The 23,778-nt window shown below is 34.8% G+C and overlaps 1 protein-coding gene across 10 annotated transcripts in view; it reads right to left on the minus strand.

The window, feature by feature from the left end:
• Positions 1-23,778, minus strand: part of Rapgef6 (Rap guanine nucleotide exchange factor 6) — a 206,915-nt gene that overhangs the window by 162,703 nt on the left and 20,434 nt on the right. For 8 of the 10 annotated variants that reach the window (XM_033761546.1, XM_033761552.1, XM_033761549.1 and 5 more), the window contains exons 2-5: positions 21,876-21,946; positions 20,325-20,381; positions 15,065-15,148; positions 5,280-5,349 (exon numbers count right to left, since the gene is read on the minus strand). In XM_033761546.1, the coding sequence (XP_033617437.1) occupies positions 5,280-5,349; positions 15,065-15,148; positions 20,325-20,381; positions 21,876-21,913 (249 nt within the window). In that variant the 5' untranslated portion in view covers positions 21,914-21,946. Of the gene's footprint in view, positions 1-5,279; positions 5,350-15,064; positions 15,149-20,324; positions 20,384-21,875; positions 21,947-23,778 lie in introns of those variants that run through there. The other 2 variants (XM_033761547.1, XM_033761548.1) reach the window with 2 other exon arrangements.

Below are 23,778 nucleotides of genomic sequence, written 5' to 3' on the forward strand. Positions count from 1 at the left end.
GGGGGAGGAGAGATACTGGGGATGTCTGGAGTGCGAAGACCCTGGATTCAATCCCTGTAACACCACCCCCAACACAAGAGGTTAAGGATTTGACTCCATTTTCTACTAGTTTATATCTTATTTCTTTAAAAGTTTGGGAAAAATTCACCAGGAATGCTACAGTGGTCTGAATTTCTAGTTGGAAAGGTATGCAACTATAGATTTACTTTTCTAGATATAAGCTCATGCAGATTTTTCATGTACATCTGCCAACTTCAGTACAAGTTTTTCATGATATCCTTTATCATTTTTTAAAATGTATGATGGATTTTTAGTAATGCATGCATCCTAGTTGCTATTATTGGTTATGCCTGTTTTGCTCTTGATTCGTTTTGCCAGAGGTTTATCAGTTTTATTAGTGTTTTCTGAGAACCAACTTTTGTTGCCTCTGTGGATCCTAGTTTAAATGTTTTTTTTATGTCAATGTCTATAAAAAAAAAGTGTTTTTTTTTTTGAGACAGGATGTCACACTATGTAGTTGGGACTGACCTGGAAATCACTATGTAGTCCAGGGTGGTCTCGAACTCACAGTGATCCTCCTGCCTCAGCCTCCTGAGTGCTAGGATTATAGGAGGGCACCACCACATCCAGCTATTGTCTACAATTTTTTTTTCTTTCTTTTTTCTGGTACCTGGGATCGAACTCGAGTCCTTGCGCTTGCGAGGCAGGCAACCGAACCGCTGAGCTAAATCCCTGGCCCAATCTACAATTTTTAAATTCTTATGTTCATTATTTCTTACCTTCTCATTTCCTTTTGTATACTGCTTTCTAATTTTCTGAAATGAGTACTTAATTTAGCAACTACCAGCATTTCGCCACAAATCATTAAGGCTTAAGTACACAGTAAGGAAGGATTAAGCTCAATTCCATACATTCTGGGCTATCCTCTTCATTAAGATAAAACATTTCCTAATTTCCACAGTTACTCTTCTTTGACAAATGATGTATAGTCTGAATTTCAAAAACTGTAGTTTGTTCTAGCGATTTTTAAAGTTGTTTTTAAATTAATTTCATAGAGATGGGAAACTCTCAACTTTAACTTCTGAAATGTTTTAAACATCTGCTTATGTCCCACCACGTGGAAAATTAAGCACTTGAAAAATAGATGTATTCTGTTGTTCATATGGATAGCACTTTGTGTGTGGATATTTAGGTAAAATGTATAAATGATCAGGTTCATATCAACATCATTTATTTCTGATGCTTGTTTTCTAAGATGCTTTTAGAGATACATTAAAATCTCATCATTTATTTTATTTTGCTTTTGGTATCGGGGATTAAACCGGAAGGCCTTCACACTTGCAAGGCAGGCAATGGAACCACTGATGTAAATCCCCGGCCCTCGTCATTTATTAATGACAATTTTTACTGTATAGATTTCAAAGCTGTATATATTTGTTATGTAAAAGTTCAGAACCATTTAACCTCAACAATAATGACTTTTATCATTATGTAATAACATTCTCAAATAATGCTCCTTGAACTGGATGAGCATGGTAGTAGATGCCTGTAATCCCAGCACTACTCAAGAGGCAAAGAAGCAGGAGGATCTTGAGTTTGAGCCCAGCCTGAGCTCAAAAAACCAGACCCTGTCTCAAAAATCACGCAAAAAACTTTCCTTGCTTTAAAGTCTACTTTGATAATAGAGATATACTAGATCTCCTTTAGTTATTGCTTATATGGTATATCTTTTTTCATAATTTGAATCCTTCTGAAGTCTTACATTTGCACGAATGTTTTTTGGCATATTTATGTTTTTTAAAATTTAATCTGATAACTTTTTTACTAAGATATTTATATAATATTCTTGATATATGTGGAAAAAAATCACCATCCTATTTTTTTTCATCACTCCCACAGCTCAGAGTGAAGCTGATGGGTTAAATCCCTAGAACCACTCCTCCCAAAAGAAACCCCAAAATTACATCTGTCCTCTTTCTGTTTTCATCTTTTGCACATACCATCATCCAATACTTTTCTTTTATCTTCTCAAATCAAAGCACATGGTTGGCATCAAACTGCACGTTTTGAGTCAAACTGATAATCTTTGTCTTAATAATTAGGTAGATGAAGTCCATTTGCATTTATTGTTATGACTGATGATTTTGCTCAATTTTGTGGTGACATTTTATAACCACCATATTTTGTTTTTGCTATTGTTTTTTGATACCTGGGATTGAACTCAGGACTTTGAGCTTGCATGGCAGGTGGTGGAACCACTGAGCTAAATCCCCAGCCCTGTATTTGCCGCATTTATTCTACTGTGATATATGTATTCTTGGACCTGTATTTTTTTCCTAGTGGTTACCTCTATGGTTAAATCTTTTATGATGCCCTTCGTCCTGTTTTCTTTCTCATTTATCTTTTTTGAAATGAGGCAACATAAAATTAACATTTTTTAAAATGTACATTTCAGTGGCTTTTCAAATATTTGCAAACATGTATACCTAGCACTACTATCTAGTTTTAGGGCATTTTTATCATTGTAAAGAAAAACCTGTATCCACTTACATTCATTTCTCATTCTTCTCTCAACAGACCCTGATAGCCACTAATCTTATTTTTGTCTCTGGATTTCCTTATTCTGACTACTTCATAAAAATGGAATCCCGTAACAGGTGACCTTTTTGGGTTTGGTTGCTTTCATTTAACATAATACTTTTAAGGTTCAATCACCTTGAGGCAAGTACCAATACTATGAACAAAACACAGGACATTGTGTTTATCAGTTCACCCAGCTGATAAGATATCTGGGCTGTTTCTACTTTCTGGACATTGTGAATGTATATGTATCTGTATACAAGATTTTACACAGATATATGTTTCCTATTCTTTTGGGTACTAAAAAATCCAAAATAAACTGGATTTTTACAATAGATTTACAGATATTAAAAAATAATTTTTATTGCTGAGTGTGGTGGTACGTGTCTGTGATCCCAGCACTCTAGCACTCAGGAAGCTGAGGCAGGAGGATCAGCCTGAGTTTAAGGCCAGCCTGGGCTGCATAGTGAACTTAAGACCAGCTTAAGAATACCCAGGAAACAAAAATGAAGAAAAAGAAAAATTTAAATAATATAAGCATGTCTGTGTGTATGTGTGTATACTTCCTAACTTTCTTCACTGAGAGATCCTAGAAGCAATGGAACACCTGGAACAATAAGCACAACTGACAGCTGATCTTGGATTCTAAATACTTCTGTCTCTCAAAAGCAAGCAGGTCTAATCAGAGAAAAGGCTACTTCAGGTTTGGGACAGCGAATGTATAAGATGAGCCTATAGCATCTTATACTAGAAATGATTTTTGCAATTTTTTTCTCTTTTCTTCAATCTTATATATCAAAAATTATTTGGCTAGGGATTTAGCTCAATGGCAGCGTATACGCCTTGCAAGTACAAGGTCCTGAGTTCAATCCCTGGTACCAGGAAAAAATAAAATTACATAAAATATCCATAATAACTTTTAAAACATAACATATATGAGAACACTGAAGTAAAGGCATTTTTGTTTTCCCATACAATATGAGAAATACAAAATACATCAGATAAAAAAAATTTAAAACACTAATTTTACCTGGGAAGTTTTCTTGATGTATTCCTAAATACATGTGTTTAAAAGAAAGAATGCTGAGGCCCTACAAAGCTCACTTAGTACTTATTATGCAGTTCGCTCTCTGCAGTATAGAAGTGCTTCCCCTCACCAAGCTTTCATTTTGTTTTCCACAAACTCAGTTACCATCATATAACAAAAAGCAAGAAATATTTTCAAAGAAAATATTCACTTTTAATACAGTACAGTGGACCCTTGACTTACAAACTCAATTCATTCACAAGTGCTGATTGTAACTCAAGGTGGTCAACTGAAGGCTAAGGCTCCTCTATTCAGCCTTCAAAGTCTCTTTCCTGTATACAGGCAGATCTGTGTCCTTAGAGACACTAGCCCAGGGTTTTTCAACCCTATATAGGAAAAGTTGTCATACTGTACCCCCCATAACTCTTTAGGCATTAAATCGGTACCTGGGATCATCTGGAAGCACAAGCAGCCAGCATTTGGGTTGTAAGTTAAAACTAAAGTTCCAGTCATAATCCAAATTGTTCATATGCCAGGCCAGTTGTAACTCGAGGGTCCACTGTATATAGTTATAACTGCTCTACTTTATTAGTAATTATTGTTAATCTCTTACTGGGCCTAATTTATAAATTAAACTTTATCAAAGTATGAATTCAGGAGTCAGTACTATCTATATAGGTATAGGGCTATCCACAATTGAAACTATCCACAGTTTCAGGCATCCACTAGGGTCTTACAATGTATCCTCCATGGATAAGGATGTCTACTGTACCATGGGAGATATAAACTAAGATATAATTTTTTATTTGTAGGAGCCTAAATTTCACTTGTTTTTACAAAACTTAGGAGAGTACATTTATGGTTATATAGATGATACAGTTTGGGGATGAGAAAACTACTTGAAGATGTCAATTTGACTAGAGCATCATGAAATGGAAAATTGACCTAGCTTTGAGCATTGACATTAAAGGCTTCATTTAGAATTCAGCCTCATTTCTCAACAGTTCAAATCAAATTACAGGATACGATCATCTACACAAGATGAAAACAAGACAGTGATTTTCTAGTAAGGTCATCTTAGAAAAAGGTAAAAGGTAGTAGTGTTCTTAATTCTGCTAATGCTTAATAAAAAGCGGATATTCTAAAGTTACACCAACTACCTAGCTGTCTTAGGAAGAAAAAAAAAAGAATAATTCCTAGAATAATCCTTAAATGAAAACCTGTCTCAAATAACTAAAAAGCAAATACACAAAGTTCCAGGTTGTTTTATACTTGGATCTACCTGGATATCACTATTTCTCTCTACCTGTTTCCCTCTAGTCAAGGGCAGAGACTTCAGTTGTTCAAAGTCTACTGACTAAATTTAGTAAAAAAGAAGAGAACACTTGAAAATCATAGTCCCTTTTACAAAACCTTTATTTTAATTTTCTGGTGAAATGGGTAAAAGGAATCACCAAATCTGGAATATGTTATGTGTAACTATATCATGTTTCACATTATCTCAAGGTTCAGAAATAGTTTTAAGATGAAAATGTATAAACATGTTATGGTTCTGATTCTACTTAAAATCTCTAGAAGGCATAGTAATGGAACTGCCTTGAATGTTTAAAGCCTATTAAAGTTGAAACCGAAGCACATCAATAAACAATTCAGCATTCTTTAAAATTCTTACCACAATCATTTCTGAAGGCTCTAATACAAGACAATCACATCCTCTTTTTCCTCCAAACTGCTTACCAAAACTATAAAAACAGAAAAACAATTTCTTTAGCAGAAGTTATAAGTATAGCAATATAGGAAAAAATAAACAATAAAAAACCAGGAGATGTTAACCAAGAAATTCTGATCGCTCTCTTACTACTAAGATTTTTCTTAAAAGAAAAAAAGCAAGTACAAAATCTTTCCTCTTAGCTGTCCAGATATAAAACACCCCAGTATAGTTTCATATGAAAATTTTTTTTGAACTGCTGTTTTTAGTCCCTAAAAGTGGTTATATAAGATACTTGCATAACATTAAATTTTGCGCATCTGCCGGGCATGGTGGCACACACCTGTAATCCCAGTATGCGGGAGCCTGAGGCAGGAAGATCACTGTGAGTTCGAGATCAGCCTGGGCTACATAGTGAGTTCCAGGTCAATCTCAACTACACAGTGAGACCATCTCTCAAAAACAAAACAAAACAAAACAAAAAAAAAACGCACATCTGTCAATATATATTGAATTAAAAGGAAAACACACCTGATAGTGACACCATAACTATAAAATTTTTTAAAAAACAAATTATTGTATTAGAAAAGATATTTTAAAACTTTAAAAATACTAATATTCAAGTAAATTTAATACAATTAAATACAAAGATGGCTCAAAAATAAAGCAATGCAATCACTTATCTCTTTGGAAAAAAACTAAAGCTGGATCAACACTAAAGGAAAATAAGAGTATTTTTAGATAAATATCTAACAAATAAAAAAAGAAAGCAATCATTAAGATAATGTTTTCATTTTAAAAGATAATTTTTAAAAATGGAACAATTTTTTAAAACTTGGAATACAAAGGGTATCAAAATACACACTGTGCTTAAAGAATCTATAAAGCAGTTTAAACTATTACAGTATTTCAAATTAGTACCATGGCAAATTATTTTAAAACAATGTCTAAATAAAACGATACTCCAAAATAAGCAATAGAAAAATCCCACAAATAACAAAAGCAAATATAAAATACCAAAAAATAAATAAATAAATAAAATGAGAGAGAGAGAGAGAGAGAGAGAGAGAGAGAGAGAGAGACAGGAAAACCTTAAACAGAGAAGTCATTTATAAAGAAAATTTTACAACTTTATTCATGGACTGGAAATAGTGTTTAAATTAAGAAAGAGACAAAGAATATTTATAAAGGCTCAGTGTAATAAAAATAACAATTTTCTACAAAGTACAGTTATAGACAATAGTTTATAACATAATTCTAATCAAAACCCATATACGATCACATCTTGAACATAACTCATCACTTTTATTTCTTGTGAAGCATATGAACTACTTTTCAGCTTCCTCATATTCTTATATTACCTGATACATGAGACCAAACACGGTATATGAAATAAACGGTGTTTTTTTTTTTCCCCAGTACCAGGGATTGTACTTAGGACCTTATGTTTACAAGGCAGACCTGGTGTCACTGCATTACATCCCGGGCCCACTACTGAGCTAAATCTCCAGCCCCAAAAGTTCTGACATCCTAGAAAGCAGGACAGAGCAATGATTCCTAAGAAAAAAACAAAAAGGCAACATAATCACTATAATAACCCCATTTTGTACCTACAGGCACTCTCTAGGCCCTAACATGAGAAGAAAGAACCTTAACAAAGCCTGAAGATGTGAGCTGAAATGACAAGAGTCTCACAGGTGTGGGTAACAGGACAAAGCAAAGTGCTTTGAATCTGCATTGCAGAGTATCAGAAAGACACAAACAGGGGAGGGAGAGGGAGAGGGAGAGAGAAGGGGGATGGGGAGAAAAAACAAACAAGCATGACAGTGCATTTGTGAGCTGCTCTTAAATGCACTGTGGGCTATCTTCAGAAAGTTCTCTTGACTCTAGGTGAGTGATGTACTGTGCATATATAAAAACAAACCTAAAAGCCAAAGTCAAAAGCCCATGAGGTAGGGTTCTCAAAATGGTATTTCCTTAGAAAGGTGACATATTAGTTCAACTCTAGTTGCGCACACACACATTTAAAAGATAAGTCTCGAAACAATCAAATGACTTGCAATTGGCTAGACTATGTGGCAGAACAAAACCCAGCACTAACTACCCAAAGAAATGTAACAATAGCTAGAGCTGTATTAAAATGAAATTCAGCGTTCGATATCCAAGAAAACAACAGCAAAATAGGCAAGCACAGGAATAAAAAAAACTATAATCCACACCGCAGAGAAAAACCAATCAGTAGGAACACACCCAGAACTCTAAGAAGGGATCAACAAACAAGAAAATGAAAACAGGTATTTCTAAGTATGCTCTAGGTGTTGAAAGAGAGAGATAAAGCTGGGCATGGTGGCACACACCTGTAATCCCAGCACTCAGGAGAGGCTGAGGCAAGAGGATCACTGTGAGTCTGAGAAAAGCATGAGCTCATGCTGAGTTCCAGGTCAGTCTCTACATAGTGAGACCCTGTCTCAAAAAAAGAAAACAAAACCACACACACACACACAAAAAAAGAGATAAATATCAACATGATATACAAAGAAACAGAGGACATTTAAAAAAATCTAGAACCAGGTATGGTGGCACATGCCTATAATCAATCCCAACACTCAGAAAGCTGAGGTGAGGCAGGAGGATGGCTTTGAATTCAAGGCCACCCTGGACTGAATAGTGAGACCTGCCCCCCCTGCCCATCTGGACTCTTCCATCACCAATTCAGAATATATGGTATGATTAAAAAAAAATACCATGGATGGTTACATTTTAAAAACTATTCCACTGCCATTACTTCCTCTCAAAATATTCCCCTTGGTTTCAAACAATCTTATCCATCATTTTTGCCACTTTCTGAAACAGATCTAGAAGTCTTCTTTCATTTCTTTACAAGCTGTGATAAAAAAAAATGCAGTGAATCCTGCTGAGAAGTACCATATAATGGAAAAACAGACTCACGAAAATGTTTTACTCTGTCCTCATTCACTTAACATACTGGATCTTGCACCAAGATCTGGTTGTCTCCCTTTTTTTTTAACAGTGTTAAACTTGGTGAGCACCTTCAGAAAATTCAATTTGATTTACCCATTATAGAATTTCTTCTCTACTTTCTCTTCACGTTAATTTTTGATCAGTACCTAGATAAAAAATGTTATTAAGTCTACTGAAATAGGCATTTTATATCTTTATTGCTCTTACTGAATTTATCAGCTGATATACTGAAATAAAAACTTTCGCTCATTAACTATTTGAGTTCCTCGGAACTATTTGAGTGCTTCGTACAAGAAGCCAGACCAGAATACATACTGTGAGCTTTCTCTTACATAAACTCTAGAAAATATAAAAACTAACCTACATTGACTTAAATAAACAGTAATTACTTGACGGGTAAGGAAAAAAAAGGAAAGACAGGAATGGTTTTACAGTATCTAATAGTAACCGAAGTTTATACTTTCTAATAGCGCTTTTTAACAGGTGGTTACATATATCAAAACTTTAGCAATTTATATAGCATAAACACATGCAGTTTAATACTGTATATGTCAATTAACTCTCAAATTTACTGAAAGACAGCATTAAAATAAAAATCCCTACCAAATTAATGAGAAATGACAGCCTGTATCTTAAGCATATTGAAAATTTTAAAAATAATAATAAAGACAAACACCCCAACATTAAAACAGTTCCCCCAAGTTCAAAGATACTTCACTGAGGCTGGGCGTGGTGGCGCATGCCTGTAATCCCAGCACTACGGAGGCTGAGGCAGGAGGATCGCTGCGAGTTCGAGACCAGCCTGGGCTACATAGTGAGTTCCAGGTCAGTCTCAACTACATAGTGAGACCCTGTCTAAAAAAACCAAAAAAAAAAAAAAATTCACTGAAAATAAAAACAGAGAAAGTAATGGCCAACAAGCACAAGAAAAGTGATTAACTTCATTATAATCAGGAAAATAAAAATTAAAACCACTTCATGCGGACAAAAATAGCTACACTAAAAGACTGATGACATCAGTATGCATACGAACAATACATATCTATAAAGAAAGATTAAACTATTACAGAAAAAAGTGACTCAAAATACAACATCACTCGGAGCTCAAATGAGCACTGTTCCAGGGCCCATTCCTCCCTCAAGAATCATTCACTCTGCCTCTGAAACTGCCTATAGCAGCAGCACTCCTCCCTCTACACTATGAAGGGTAAGTAAAGCCTCTGAATCTCACTGGGATGTTGGGTGCTCACCATCCTATTACGCTCCTATGCACATAAACAAATTTATCTGGGGCTGGGGATTTAGCTCAGTGGTTCCACCGCCTGCCTCAAAACTGCAAGGACCCGAGTTTGATCCATGGTACCAACAAAAAAAAACACAAAAAAACAACCCACAAATAAATAAATTTATCTGCCTTTTGTCCTATCAACCGATTGTCAGTGCATTTCTCAAATTCATATTCAATTCAGTAAGGGAAAGAGATTTCTCTTGCCTCTGCAACAAATTATAAAGCTCCAGTAATTACATCAGTACAGTATTTGAGCAGTAAGAGAGCAGATCAGGAGTGCAGAAATTGACATATGCAGAGTTATAAAAAAGGTGGTACTAAATGAACAGGAAAATAACACAGAGGTATCCATACTGATATCATCCAACATACCACGTGCAAAAATTAATTTCAGGTAGACTACAGTCCTAAATGTGAAAGCAAAACAAGAAAAATTTTATAAAGTAATGAAGAAAAATATCTTCTGAATCTCACAGAAAAGATCAATAAATTGTACTAACTAAATAAAAATTAACAACTTGTGTTCAACCAAAAAATATTACTAAAAGAATAAGACAAGTCACAGAATAAGTAAAAGATATTTGGAACAAAAATAATCAACAAAGCAAGTGGGGTAGGATGTAGCTCAGTGGCAGAGCACCTGCCTGGCAAGTACAAGGTCCTGAGTTAAGGGTTAAGGGATCTAACTCAGTGGTTCCACTGCCTGCCTTGAAAGTGCAAAGATCAGAGTTCAATCCTTGGTACCAAATAAAAATAAATAAATAAGTAAATAAAACATGGTCCTGAGTTAGATTCGGGGAGGAGGGAGTGAGGGAGGGGAGGGGAAAGGAATGAAAACATGTTCACAAAAATAATCAAGTAAGGATTTTTATTCTGAATATACAAGTAATTTTTTACATCTCAGTTACACACAGGTAACTCACTAGGAATGTGAGAAACAGACCTGAAGAGACTACAAAAACAAGTGATTCTAATGAAACTGTACTCACTAGCAATCAGTAAAATGCAAATCATAACTATAATAAAATAGCACTATAGGCTCAAAAGAATGAAATTAACCAATCAAAAAGTTAAGAATCAAAAGACTATTAAGTGCTGGTGAAGATATGAAACAATAGGAACTTTCACACACTGCTGGTAGGTTTGTAAACTAATAAATCTACTTTGGAATAAAACTACAATTATTCATGAAAGCTGAATATAGGATATCTTGCAAGCCAACCATTTCCTGCTAGATATTCTCAACAGTGACACAAGCACCTGGACATCTAATATACAAAAATGTTTACAATAAAAGTGCTCCACTACGCAAATGAAACTACTAAACAGAGGGACTAATATACACAACGACATGGATGAGTTTCTGAAACAATGTTGAGCCAAAGACATACACAAAAGAATTACATTATGATTACATTCCTACGAAGCTCAAAAGTAAACAAAACCAAATTATAAGGTTAAGATGTACATATTTGCAGACCAAAACACTACACATTATAATTTAGAAAAATGGTGATCTTATAAGGGAAAACTACATGCATGCTGTTTGCCAACAATATCAAATTTCTCAATCTGGATAGTGATTAGACAAATGTTCAACATATAATCACTCATTAACATGTAGATTCGTGTTACCTGTACTTTTCTGTCACATTTGTACCAGAAATGAGAATTTTTTTTTTGTTTGGATATTTAAAAAAATAACTGGAAAGACATACAAATTATTGATGGGGCTCAGTATACCCTGGCATGCTATTTTGAAGTAAAGGAATGAGAGGACCACAGAAGCAAGAAATTAACCTTTTCTCACTCTCCTTTCAAGGTGGTCACTGAAAATAAAATAACTCCTCCCTGAAACAAGCCATAAAATCCAGGAAGGCTATTCTCTTACCTCTTCCCTTAGCCATTGAAGACCTTTGTGTCCTTCCTCACATCCAGGAGGAATGAACGCAGACACGTGGAAAGGGATCTGAACAAACAGGTCTTGATGAACTACCCCCAGTTTACTACCATTAAATCATATTCCTATTTTGTCCAATCATGCTTCTCCATAGCCAGCCATTTCTTTCACTAGCATCAGCATAAAAATGCAGCTTGCGTCTTAAGTTCATCATATCTGAAGGCTTCAATGTCACGTAAAACTTTTATTAAATAAATTTACATGCTTTTCTCTTGCTAGGTCTTTATTTTCTTATGGAAGTATCAGCCATAAACGTGATAAATAAGGAAAAGATAGAAAGTGGTTATCTATGCACATCAGTTGTGCAATATGGACAATAAAAGTGAAAATATTTTCTGAAGTACCACTTGTTTTACTATCTTGACTTTTTAATGGAATGAATTTATTACTCTGTCCAAACATTGTCTTTAGAAAATGAACAAAGCTATTATTTTTCACCTTTCCCATCCCCGAAGACTAGTACAGAACACCTGACATGAGACAGACATTCTAACATCTCACTGCCAATCCCAGTCTAAAGTTGTATTCTCACCCCAAATGACAGTGTTTTATAGAGATGATACTCAGTCAAATGTTTACTTGCTACATAAATGAACATTTCAACAAATACATCCAGTTACATTTTATTTAAAAACCAAATTTAATTTTAAGTCTTTGCTTTCTTGAGCTAGTCAGATTTTGCTAAAACTAAAAATAAATTAACTACAGGAAAAGGCTGCATTTATTTCAAAATGAAATATTTTGTTCAAAGTGGCAACTAAGAATGATCTCCATAGCTTCTTGTAAAGATCAACAGGAGAATAACAACGAAGACCTCTAGAATTTCTGAGAAATCTATGAAATAGTGATTCTAGGTTTTGTTTTGTTTTTTCCTTCAATACTGGAGACTGAACTCAGAGCCTTCATACCAAGCAGATCTTCAGCCCTTTTATTTTTATTTTGTGACAGAGTCTTGCTAAGCTAAGCTACTGCCCAGACTGGGCTCAAATTCACAATCCTCCTGCTTCAGCCTCCCTGAGGGCGAGGACTGCAGATGTGAGCCCTCATGCTCCTTGCAGTACTTCCATGTCCACTAGTAAAGTTTATTAGAAAATAACATTAACAAAACATGGGGAAGGGGAAAGGAGGGGTCAGAAGGAGGAAGGAGAGAGGGAGAAAGAGCGAGCCAGTGAGCAAAAAAAGAAAAAAAAAAAGGCAGGACAATTGAGAATACTTTAGAAATGAAGGTTTTGCTCCCACCATCCAGTAAAGAACGCAGAGCAGCTAGTGTTTCAGCTAATGGCAGAAATACTGAATGAGTAATGAAAGAAGAGCCAGAGGTCACCACCACAGAATTAAGACCAACTATAGAAATGAGGACTGTAGTAGCTTTTCATATTTTCTCTTTGCTCATTGCATTGATTTGATTTATATATGAACTATTTTCTTCTTTTGCTTCCCCATATTTATTTTATATACAAATTGTTGAAAGCAAACTTTTATTTTTATTTTTTAATTTTTTGGTACTGGGGATCTAACTCTGGCCCTTGTGCTTCTAAGGCAGGTGGCAGAACCACTGAGCCAAATCCCTTATAAAAGGAAACTTTTATAAGGTGGTCCTTAGAACATTCAGAGAAATTATAATGGGATATACAATGAACACAGCTAACAATGACAGTTGATGCTATGCATTGATTTTTGGGCAGCAGGTAAGAACTGCACTTTTGCGAAGGAAAGCTGTATCTTATTAGGTAGAAAAAGTTGTTTTGTTTGTTGAAAATAATTTCAAATGTATTTAATAGCAATCACATGGAAACTGAGTAGCCAAGGGAGTCAACTATGCCTGTTATTCACTTCCCATCAACACCAAATGGCCCGGTTCTCAGCTTTAAAACTTCCCTTCATTGTTTTACTTTGGAACAGAGAATGTGAATTCTCTAAATGCTCTTCTTTGTCTAGTGGACACGCTAAAACTTTGTCAGTAGAGGGTGCTAGAGGGTTATGAAAGTACAAATGACTTGCAGTTGGGTGGGTTTCCTGTCCCTTTTGCCCATATTTAGGGTCTGTCTGCACCTTGAGCAAGGAAGGGATGAGGGTGGGGTGGCTCCCCTGCTTGCCAGTACACCTCAGCAGTTCCCTTCCAGTTCTTACCAGCAGTGACCAGATTAGTACGGACCAGCTATGGTCAAGGGCAACCCAGTAGACTACCATTTCTATAAACTAAAATGCTACTATTACTTTTTTTTTTTTTTTTGGTACCGGGGATCAAATTCAAGACCTTGCACTTGCGAGGCAAGCGGCAGCACCACTGAACTAAACCCCCACATACTTCTTTTATACTAAGTACTGATGATATTCTGTTAGTATCCTAACATTCAAATCCCATTGCTATTGTTAGAATCATTGCTATCAGAAGTCAAAAATTTAATGCTTACTATATGTCAAACATTATTATAATTAGTTTACCTGTACTGACTCATTAATCCTTCCTAATATTCACCCTACAATAACCTATAGCAAGTAACTTTCATGTCAAAAATACAAATCCTCTAGCTGGAATCATTAATATAAAAATTAAATTTGTGTAATCAATGTTTGCTATAAAGTTCATGATGGTTACAAATATGCACACTATGACTGCCTTTTAAAAATCTACATTAACACCATTCAAAACAGTTAAATTTCATTTTCTTCATCACAACATAATGGTGAATTACTGTTGCTCAATTACAGCTACAAAATGTTTTGTTTTTGCTTTTCGAGACAGGGTCTCTTATGTATTTCAGGCTGGCCTTTAGCACACTAAAGTAGCCCAGGTTGGCCTCAACCTTGCTGTGATCCTCCTGCCTCACCCCTCCAAGTGCTAACAGGCACACACCCATCACACTTGGCTTAGGAAGCCTTTATAACAAATTTCTGACCACTTGTAAGAGCAGAAGTAAGAAAATATTTTAAAAAACTTAATTCTAAAATATAACTGGAGGTACTATCAACTGTGTTTATTTTATCTGTCTCAGTGGCTAACTCAGTACAAATCCACTATATGAGTCCTACAACTACAGGAAGAACAGCCAAAAGACTAAATAACCAAGAACCAATATATATTTTATTTGTAAAAATAGTTAAAATATTATACCCATTTTAAAAGCAAGCCAGCTCAGGTACAAAGAAATTAATTTGTCCAAGTATTAATAGAGCAGAAATACGAAATCATACTATCTGGCTTTACAATTATGACCCCTTATAGACTTCTGCTGAGAGTGGTGGGTAGTAGAAAGAATTTGCTAAAACTTCATTACTAGGTACTATTATTATTCTTGCTTTATAGAGAAAATTAAAACTGGTCCAAAGTCACATAACTGATTAAATATGAAATATAAGCGGATTTCTGTCAAATATTTCTGATGGAGCAAGGAAAGTGAAAGCACCTTTCAGCTACAGAGAGAAAATACACATCTTACATGGTTTAATATACAAGACAGAATGGTTATAACGTTAACTCTGCCTGTCTTATGTGCTATGAACTTAATATATACCTACCTGCAAGGAGGTAAGACCATGGAGTCTTTCACAAGTACAGATCCAGAAAGCAGGATATACCAACATCTGGCAATAGTTTCTGAACTGTTTAAATAAATAAGTAAATACACATGTTTACATGTATGTAGATATTCTGTAAACACTGCAAGTCATTAAAAATTAAGTAATAATGCTTGGAAATTTGGGAAATTCAGCACATTGCCTAAAGTATTTACATCTGTACATAATTTACAATTTCATAAGCTAAATGAGTCTCTAGCAGCTGGATTTAAATAATTCTCACTTAAAGCCACTTTAAGCCATTTTAAAGGACTTGTAAGCAAAACTTTTGCCTAATGTTGTATAAACTTTCATGCAACTCAATCACTTTTACCAAATGCTCTAGTTTTTCAGATTTCCCTCTTTAGTACTCATTGCTAGAAGTTAATGCTAACATGTTATGCTAAACAGTAAAGTCCTAAATTTTACCGTGGTTCAAGTTTATATTCATTAAGCCTTTTAAGTCTTAATAACCAGGCACAGTGATGAAAACACTTAAGGAAAATTATACATTTTAGGACTAGGTATTATTTAGCTCAGCGGTGCTGCTGCCTGTCGTGCCAGCGTAAGGTCCCGAGTTTGAGATCCCTGGTACCAAACACACACACACACACACACACACACACACACACACACACACACACACTCACATACACATTTTAAGAAAAACATTCCTCAAAATTTCCTTCACTGTAAATTTGTAAAACCAATGAAAGGAAACTTACAGACACATTAATTTCTAAAGAAGATCTTACTCATCTCTAAGATAAAGGAAATACCAGCCACTCAAAAGAAAAATGTTAATATGTCTTTTATTCCTATATCAGGCACCAAAAAAACCAAGGTCTCTCATGTCAACCTTCATCCCCAAGTCTTAAATGACCACTTGGTTCTAGACAGATTTGTTTCTGACTAATCTTCCTCCTAATCCTCCTTCACTCCTAACATCCAACCACTGTTTCTCTGGAACTCACAGTCTGACATCTGGAAAATCCATTAAACTCTCAAGGTGTTCTCTCAGTATTTTCTGAGGATGCTGCTTCCTCTACTACTACTTTAAAATTGTAGATGTTTTCTCTCATACACTCCTCCTACCAATAAAGCTAGAGACAAGTCAGTGTTCTCTCCTTATACCTAATTAAACCATTTTAAACCATTCTTTTTCATAAAAATTACAGCTTTGAAGCTTAGGACACCAGATCATACCCTTTGTGGCCTCTGACACAACCAATTACAGACAGCAAGGGTCAATCCTCTCATTTCTTATAGGTTTTAATTCCTGGCTTATAAATACTTCAATATTATTTTTGACAGATTTAATAATGACATGAATATTAATCCACCTGATACGATGAATTCTCAATTTCTTGATCTCTTCTTTTAAGATCTTACCCTCTACTTCCTTTCAGACAGCACTTTCATGGTCAGTCACCAGTGATCTTGCATCAGCAGTAACTATAACACCTTCATAATCTAAAGTCCAAGCTTCCATTCTTTCTTACTCATTCTATTATCCAGACTTTCATAATCTAGTTGTCCAATGAGCCTACCATCTCTTTTCTGTAGCCAATACAAACTCCATATTAAATTACCATTATCATTCCTTTGCAAACACTCCCTCAACTGTCCTTATTCTCATGTAGTTCTAGTAGGCTAGATAAATCCAACTTCCTCACTATTCTGCTTCTATCCCAGCAGCAGAACACAGCAGATGAGAAAAAACAACCATCACATCTAGGCTTTTGGAGCTGCCTAGCAACCATAATTATCTCTGGGTCCATTCAGTCTACTCTCTTCAAATATTAGATATCCCTCTCCTCATCCAAACCCTCAATTTATTATCTTTTTCACACAGCATTCTCAACTGCATCAAGACATCTATGTATATTCTGTCTGCCAAAAACAAAACAAAATGAAACAAAACTCTAAATACTTTCTATGGGAAGACAGATTAAAACTTTAACAGTGGCAGATAGAGATCTTGACCTAAATACTGAGATCTATAAAAAAGAAATGGAAATCTGAACTAAAAAATACAATTAAAGCCGGGCGTGGTGGCGCACACCTGTAATCCCAGCACTCGGGAGGCTGAGGCAGGAGGATCCCTGTGAGTTCTAGACCAGCCTGAGCTACATAGTGAGTTCCAGGTCAGTCTCACTACATAGTGAGACCCAGGCTCAAAAAAAAAAACCCAAAAAAATCCCAAACAATTAAAAATTAAGGATTCAAATGGTGAACTTAATATAAAATATTAAGAACAATAGGACATGGAATCTGTGAATCAGAAAATAAGTCAGAGAAAATAGGAGAACAGAGAAAAAAGGGTGGAAAATTGTATAAACAAAGTAGGGACAAAATGAAAGAAGGGAAACAAGAAAAAGCAATAATGAAAAAATATTAACTAAGGATTTTAAAATCTGGTGACAAAATACTAAATCACAGAATAAATTAGTTTTACAGACTGTGAACAAAGTAAATCCAAAAGAAATCACACCTAGGAACTTTAGACACAACTGCTGAGAAGCAAAGAAAAAATTATCTCAGTAGCAGCTGGAGGAAAAAAATGTTAACTGCAAAGGAGTAATAATAACATTTGATTGCTGAGTCTTCAACATACGCAGAAGTCAGAATATGAAAAACAATTTAAAATTTTTAAAGAAAAAACTGCTAGGCTATGCATCAAAAATATGCTTAAATATGAACAATTAAACATAATCAAATAAAGAATGTACATATTTTCAGACTGAAAGATATTTATAAAGATGTACTTACAAAAATGTCAATTCTAAAATAATTTAGCTTCAATAGCCAAAGCCAACAGTTATCCAACAGATTTTTGTGTGTATACATGCGTGAAAACATGTGCTATGAAATGTCAATATATGTAGAATAAGAGAGGGCATAACTGGCATGAAATAAACCAATAAGCAAAATACAGAGAAAAAATATGTATGTATATGTATAAGCTTAAAGTGGTCACTGGAGTGTATCAAGGGAAAAGAATTTTCTAGTAAATGGTGCTGGTCAAATGAACATCCCTAGGGATAAATAACAAACCATGTCAATGATTACATGTAAAAATTTTCAATTTTAGAAAACTTGTATTTAATCCTGAGCTTCACACTTTCCCAAGCTTTTCGAAACCAATATTGAAAATGAACAAATGTCCCATTTTTTTTGGTACCAGGGATCAAACTCAGGACCTTGTGTTCTGAGCTAAATCCCCAGCCTTCACATTTTATAATTTGTTTAAAAATATGCCCAAATTAGAAAATTATACAATACAGTACCATCAATATTCCCCAAATGACCAACACATGCTGTCACAAAATTATGAGTGGTAAATGACTCATGCAAAGTACAAGATAAATCAATATACCTCTCCTTCCCCTGGAATTGGGAATTGAACTCAGGGATACTCTACCACTAAGCTAGTTACATCTTCAACCCTTTTTATTTTGAGACAGGGTTACACTAAGTTGCTCAAGCTGGCCCGAAACTTTTGATCCTCCTGCCTCAGCTTTCCAATTAAAGACCAAGATTTTAATGCAACAGAATATTAATAAATTCACTGATTAAAAGAGTCAGATTGCATGTTGTAACTAACATGTAAGAAACAAGTTTAATACTGTATCAAATACGAATATCCAAATTATCTGAAAAGGCTACTAAAATATTAATTTTTCCAACCTCTTCTCTGTATAAAGTCAGATCTCCATTTAAAAAAATATATCACAGGGCCCAGGAATTAGCTCAGTGGTGCCACTGCCTGCTTCACAAGCACAAGGTCCTGAGTTTGATCCCCAGTACAAACAAACAAACAAAAACAAACCCACAGTAGATTGAAGAAGGCATGAGAGTCTAATGTCAACCAGGTATTAGATTTGCAAAATATAACTTTTTTCATTTGTAAAGAAATGGTTTCTCACAAAATATACAATGTTATTTGTGTTTGCATGTAATTAATATATTTATCTTAAAATAGTGGATATTTTTAAATTAAGATGAGTCATGAATTATGCTTCACACCATAAAAAAAGTCAATACTAAAATGCACTGGAGAGTTAAATTTGAAAAGCAGAACACCACAACTTTTAATGCAAAGACAGAAGCATGTCTTCACAAATTTGAGGATGGAAAAGATTGGGATTTTTAACAGGACATGAAAAGTACTCATCACAAGGGGGAAAGCTGAAGAAGTCAGAAATTTCCTTAAAAGATACCTTATCAAAACAGAGTGAAAAAGAAAAAAAACTGCACAGTGAGTGAAGTATTTGCAGTAAGTACAATATATCCAACAAACAATTCTGATTCAGAATTCATGAAGAATTTTTACAAATTAATTGAAACAAAAGACACAACCCAACTGAAAAATGGTCAAAAACTTGAATCAGGATTTTGGGTATCTGAAGTCTATAAAAACATGAAAATCATTTATCATTGTTAATAAAAAAAAAATGTAAAACAAAATCACAGTAAGACAATGAAATCAGCAAAACAGCTAAAATTCCAAAACAAGTAAACAAAAAAAAACACCCTTGACCATTTTAGGTGGTGTGAAAGATGTAGAGTAATTGGAACTTACTATATACAGCTAATACTTACTAAAACTAGTACAACTATTATATAAAATTGCCAGAATCTTCCAAAATTGAACATACAAACTTCCAATAATTCTATTCCTAGGCAAATGCCCAACAACAATCAATAAAAAAGGGCATAAAGAGAAAAGAACAAAAATGCCCACAGAAATTATTCACAATAGTAAAAAACTGCAAGTAACCTAAGTATGTAACAGTGCAACAAATAAAGACTATTTTCACACAAATGTGTATCACACAGCAGTGAAAAAGAATAGACAAAAAACATTAAAGAATAGACAGATGTTTACTAAGTAAAAAAAGCCAGACCAAAAGATTCCATCTCCAAGAAGTTCAAAATGAGGCAAAAATAATCTATGGTGACAGAATTAGAACTGATTATCTTTCCAAAACAGAGCTGATTAGGGCTTGTGGCAAGCCTGATATGTTCTATATTTTTACTAACAACAATAGTTACATAGGTATATCTGTTTATTAAAATTTGCTTTACTGGACATTTTTTGTATGTTCTATGTATATTTCACAGTTTAAGAATGTATTTCAATTTGTTCTATAAAAACCACTCTAGAATAAAATAAGCACAAAGATTACAAATTTAAGCTAATTACAGACATACTTACCAAAAAAGAATTTGATTGCCACTGTATCTCTCATACCGTGCTCTTGTAGACATTAATCTAACGATTTAAAAAAGAGAAGTTTTTGAATGTTATTTTGTTTTGAAAATTGTTATAATTAAATCAACAGAAAATAATCAGCTCTACAAGAAATTTTCATTAAATTTCATACTTAGAAAATTTTATAAAAGCAATTAGGTAATATTAAGTGACATCAACTATAATAGTCACATATACATTATAAAGTCTGTCAATTTACACTAATGTTTTTTATTGAAAAAATATAATTTATCTGGTTTATTATTGCATCCTCACTGAGAAGAGGCATGCACATATGAACAAAAACTCTTAACATATACATCTACTTGCATTTTAACTGCCCTAATTCCCAGGTTTGTCTTTCTTCTTGATGTATACATGTAATACAGACTAACATATGAATTATGTTATACAGATCATCTCATTCCAAATAATTTTAGTTTAGGAATCTGGTCTATAAACATTTAGACTTTAAGAATATTCATGAAGAGCAACTGGAAAATTGGTTCTTGGAAAGAAAACATGTTTAATTAAAATGTTATACAAAAATCACAATTTTTAGTACTTCACAGCATTCTAGTGTGTTTTTACAAATATAATTACAAAAAGGTAAGATAAGCAAGTCAGAAAGCCCACTTTACAGAAAAGAAAAATGAAACTCAGAAAGTTTATTGGGTCCTGTCCAGAGGAATTTATACCCACTCAAGGGTCTTGTCTTGCTCCTTCCACTTTAATATGACGGCAAGCTCATCTTAAGCATTTGGCATAATATCAATACAAACTATGAAAACAGATTCTATGTTTTCATTAATCAGCACACACTGAACACTGGGCTTTGCTTCAAATATTTAATTTTTGAAACAAATATATCATTATTCTTACTTTATAAAACACAAACTGCAGCTTAATACAGCACTACTTGCTTAAATTCCCAGGGCCTAAGAAAAATTGAGGTAAGAAATGCAAATTCCTATGGCTATCCTATAGAAGTTCCTAAATGACCTGCCCCTGGCAACGACCTATCCAAACTCATTTTCCACAACTCTCTCTTCTCACTATGTTCTAAATATCAAAGCCCTGTTTCTTGTCCTTGGCTCCTTCCTGTCATCTTTAGCGATCTAACAATCTCAACTCACATAGCTTCGTAATCAGTTCACTTTACATCACCAAGCTTTATTGTACTCACAGTGCTTATCATTAAGGGGTATAATATACAATTTTTATTGTCAGTGTTTTTCCCCAACTCCAAAACCATCTCCCACAAGAATAAACACTCCAAGATTCTAGGGATCTAATTTCATTTGTATATTCCAAGTGCTTTAAACAGTAGAAAGAAGGGCTGGGGATTTAGTTCAGCGGTGCTGCTGCCCGACTTGAAAGTGCAAGGACCTGAGTTCGATCCCCAGTACCAAAAAACAACCCACTAGAAAGAATATAAAGAGAATTTAACAAATATTTGGTGAATAAATGGGAGTAATTACACAGCACAAGCTATTAAACATGCATTGTACTTACCTCAGCTGATGTTCCCTGAGATTTGATAATATTTCCATTCCATGAAGAAAAGAATAAATAATATTTAAATCCTGTGGGACAGAAAATTTTAGTTATTTTTTAAACACACTTTAAAAAATACAATGTTACCCCATGAACCAGTTTTTAAGCATACAACTATTTACTATAGAGAGCTGTTAACTATGAAAGAGCCATGAAACCTCTGGATTACAGAAGATTTTAAAGGGTAAGAAAGAGTTTCCCTTCCATTCACACAAGAACTCTTCCTAAACAAGACCAGTGGCCTCTACTCACCACCAAAAACTAAAAACTCATTAATGCATATGAAACTATACGAATTCTCCCTCCTTACCCTTTTCTCTTTTTTTTTCTGCGGTAGTCGGGATTGAATCAAACACACCACCACTCAGCTACATCCCCAGCCCTTTTAAAAAATTTAAACATTCTGATTCCAGAGTTTATAATGGCCAATTAAACAGGCAAACATCTCTGCTAAAGCCTTACTAAAATGACAGTGAAAAAGATTTTTAAGTGTATAAATGACTACACACACACAACACACTAAATGAGAATGGTCTGCAAAGCTTTAGAAAATAGCAAATGAAGTGACTGATATAAACTTTATTTCCAAAGATGGCCACAAAGCTACTTCTACCCTGAGAATACCAATATTCCAAAGGAGCCCAAGTTAGTTTTAGAAAGAAAGCAAGCCCACATGGCTAAGCACCTAGGCACCACATATGTGAGGCCATCTTAGGCCAGCCCACCTACCAACTGACTGGAACTAAGAGAATGATCCTGGTTGAAACTCTGTGAGGCAAAAGTACCAACCACCAGCTAAAGCCTGCTGAATGGAGATAATGCAGTTTAGGAAAAAAAAAAAAGCCTGGGAGAAAGAAATGGGCAAACAGTGTGAAGATTTTTTTCAATCTATGTTAACAACAACAACATCAAATATAGAAAAGAGACACTGAAAAACCAAGATGACAAAGTAGTGTAGTGACCTGGGCATGGTGGTGCATGCCTGTGATTCCAGCACTCTAGAGGCTGAGGCAGGAGTTCAAGGCCAGCCTGGGCTACATAGTGAGTTCAAGGCCAGCCTCAATTACATAGTGAGATCCAGTTTAAAAAATAACAAAAACAAACAAAACAAGAAAACAAACTGGTACAGTGAGTACATGAATGGTGTGAACCGTGATGACCATGAGACAAAGGCTGCACATGGGCCTAGTAGTATGAACTCCTCCCTCCACTCAAGGTCTATTTAGCTACTGGTACTCTTCAGTGTCCAACCTGTCAGCAAGAGACCAACCACATGAACAAGTCTTCTCTTTGCAAAAAATAACCAGTCATTAGGAAACATACAGACTACACCAGGTCCCTCCCACCTCAGAAAGCCAGTACCATCGTTCACTTCACTGGGATATAATATATCTATATTATGAGTCTGGGTTTGTCTTTCCCACTTCACAGCTTCGTGTAGGCCCACAACTCAGGGGCTTACAGAATGCCTGAACTACAAGAATGAAATCCCACATAGGAAAGTGTCTAACTAATAGAATCAATTCATAGCAAAAAAGGGCTTGGGTCATAATCCAGAAAGACACAATTTTGAATTCCATATTCCCAAATGTTGAAATTCTAAAAGATCAAAATCCCTAAAGTCTAAAATCTCAGAAGATCAAAATCCTAAAAATATAACTCTAGAAAAAACAATTTAGCTCAGTGTCATGGCACATATAATCCCAGAACTTGAGAGGCTAAGGCCAGGAAGACTGGTAAATTAAAGATGCCAGCCTAAAATGGAATTAAAGTGTTTGAAGGGTGGGGAGGGGAGGGGAGGGTGGGGACAAGGGGAAAAAATGAGAACCAAGACCTGGCATGTAAAGGTACAAGATCCCAG

Source organism: Fukomys damarensis, unplaced genomic scaffold (assembly GCF_012274545.1).
Source record: "Fukomys damarensis isolate Sample0158 unplaced genomic scaffold, DMR_v1.0_HiC HiC_scaffold_9, whole genome shotgun sequence".
NCBI lineage: Eukaryota > Metazoa > Chordata > Mammalia > Rodentia > Bathyergidae > Fukomys > Fukomys damarensis.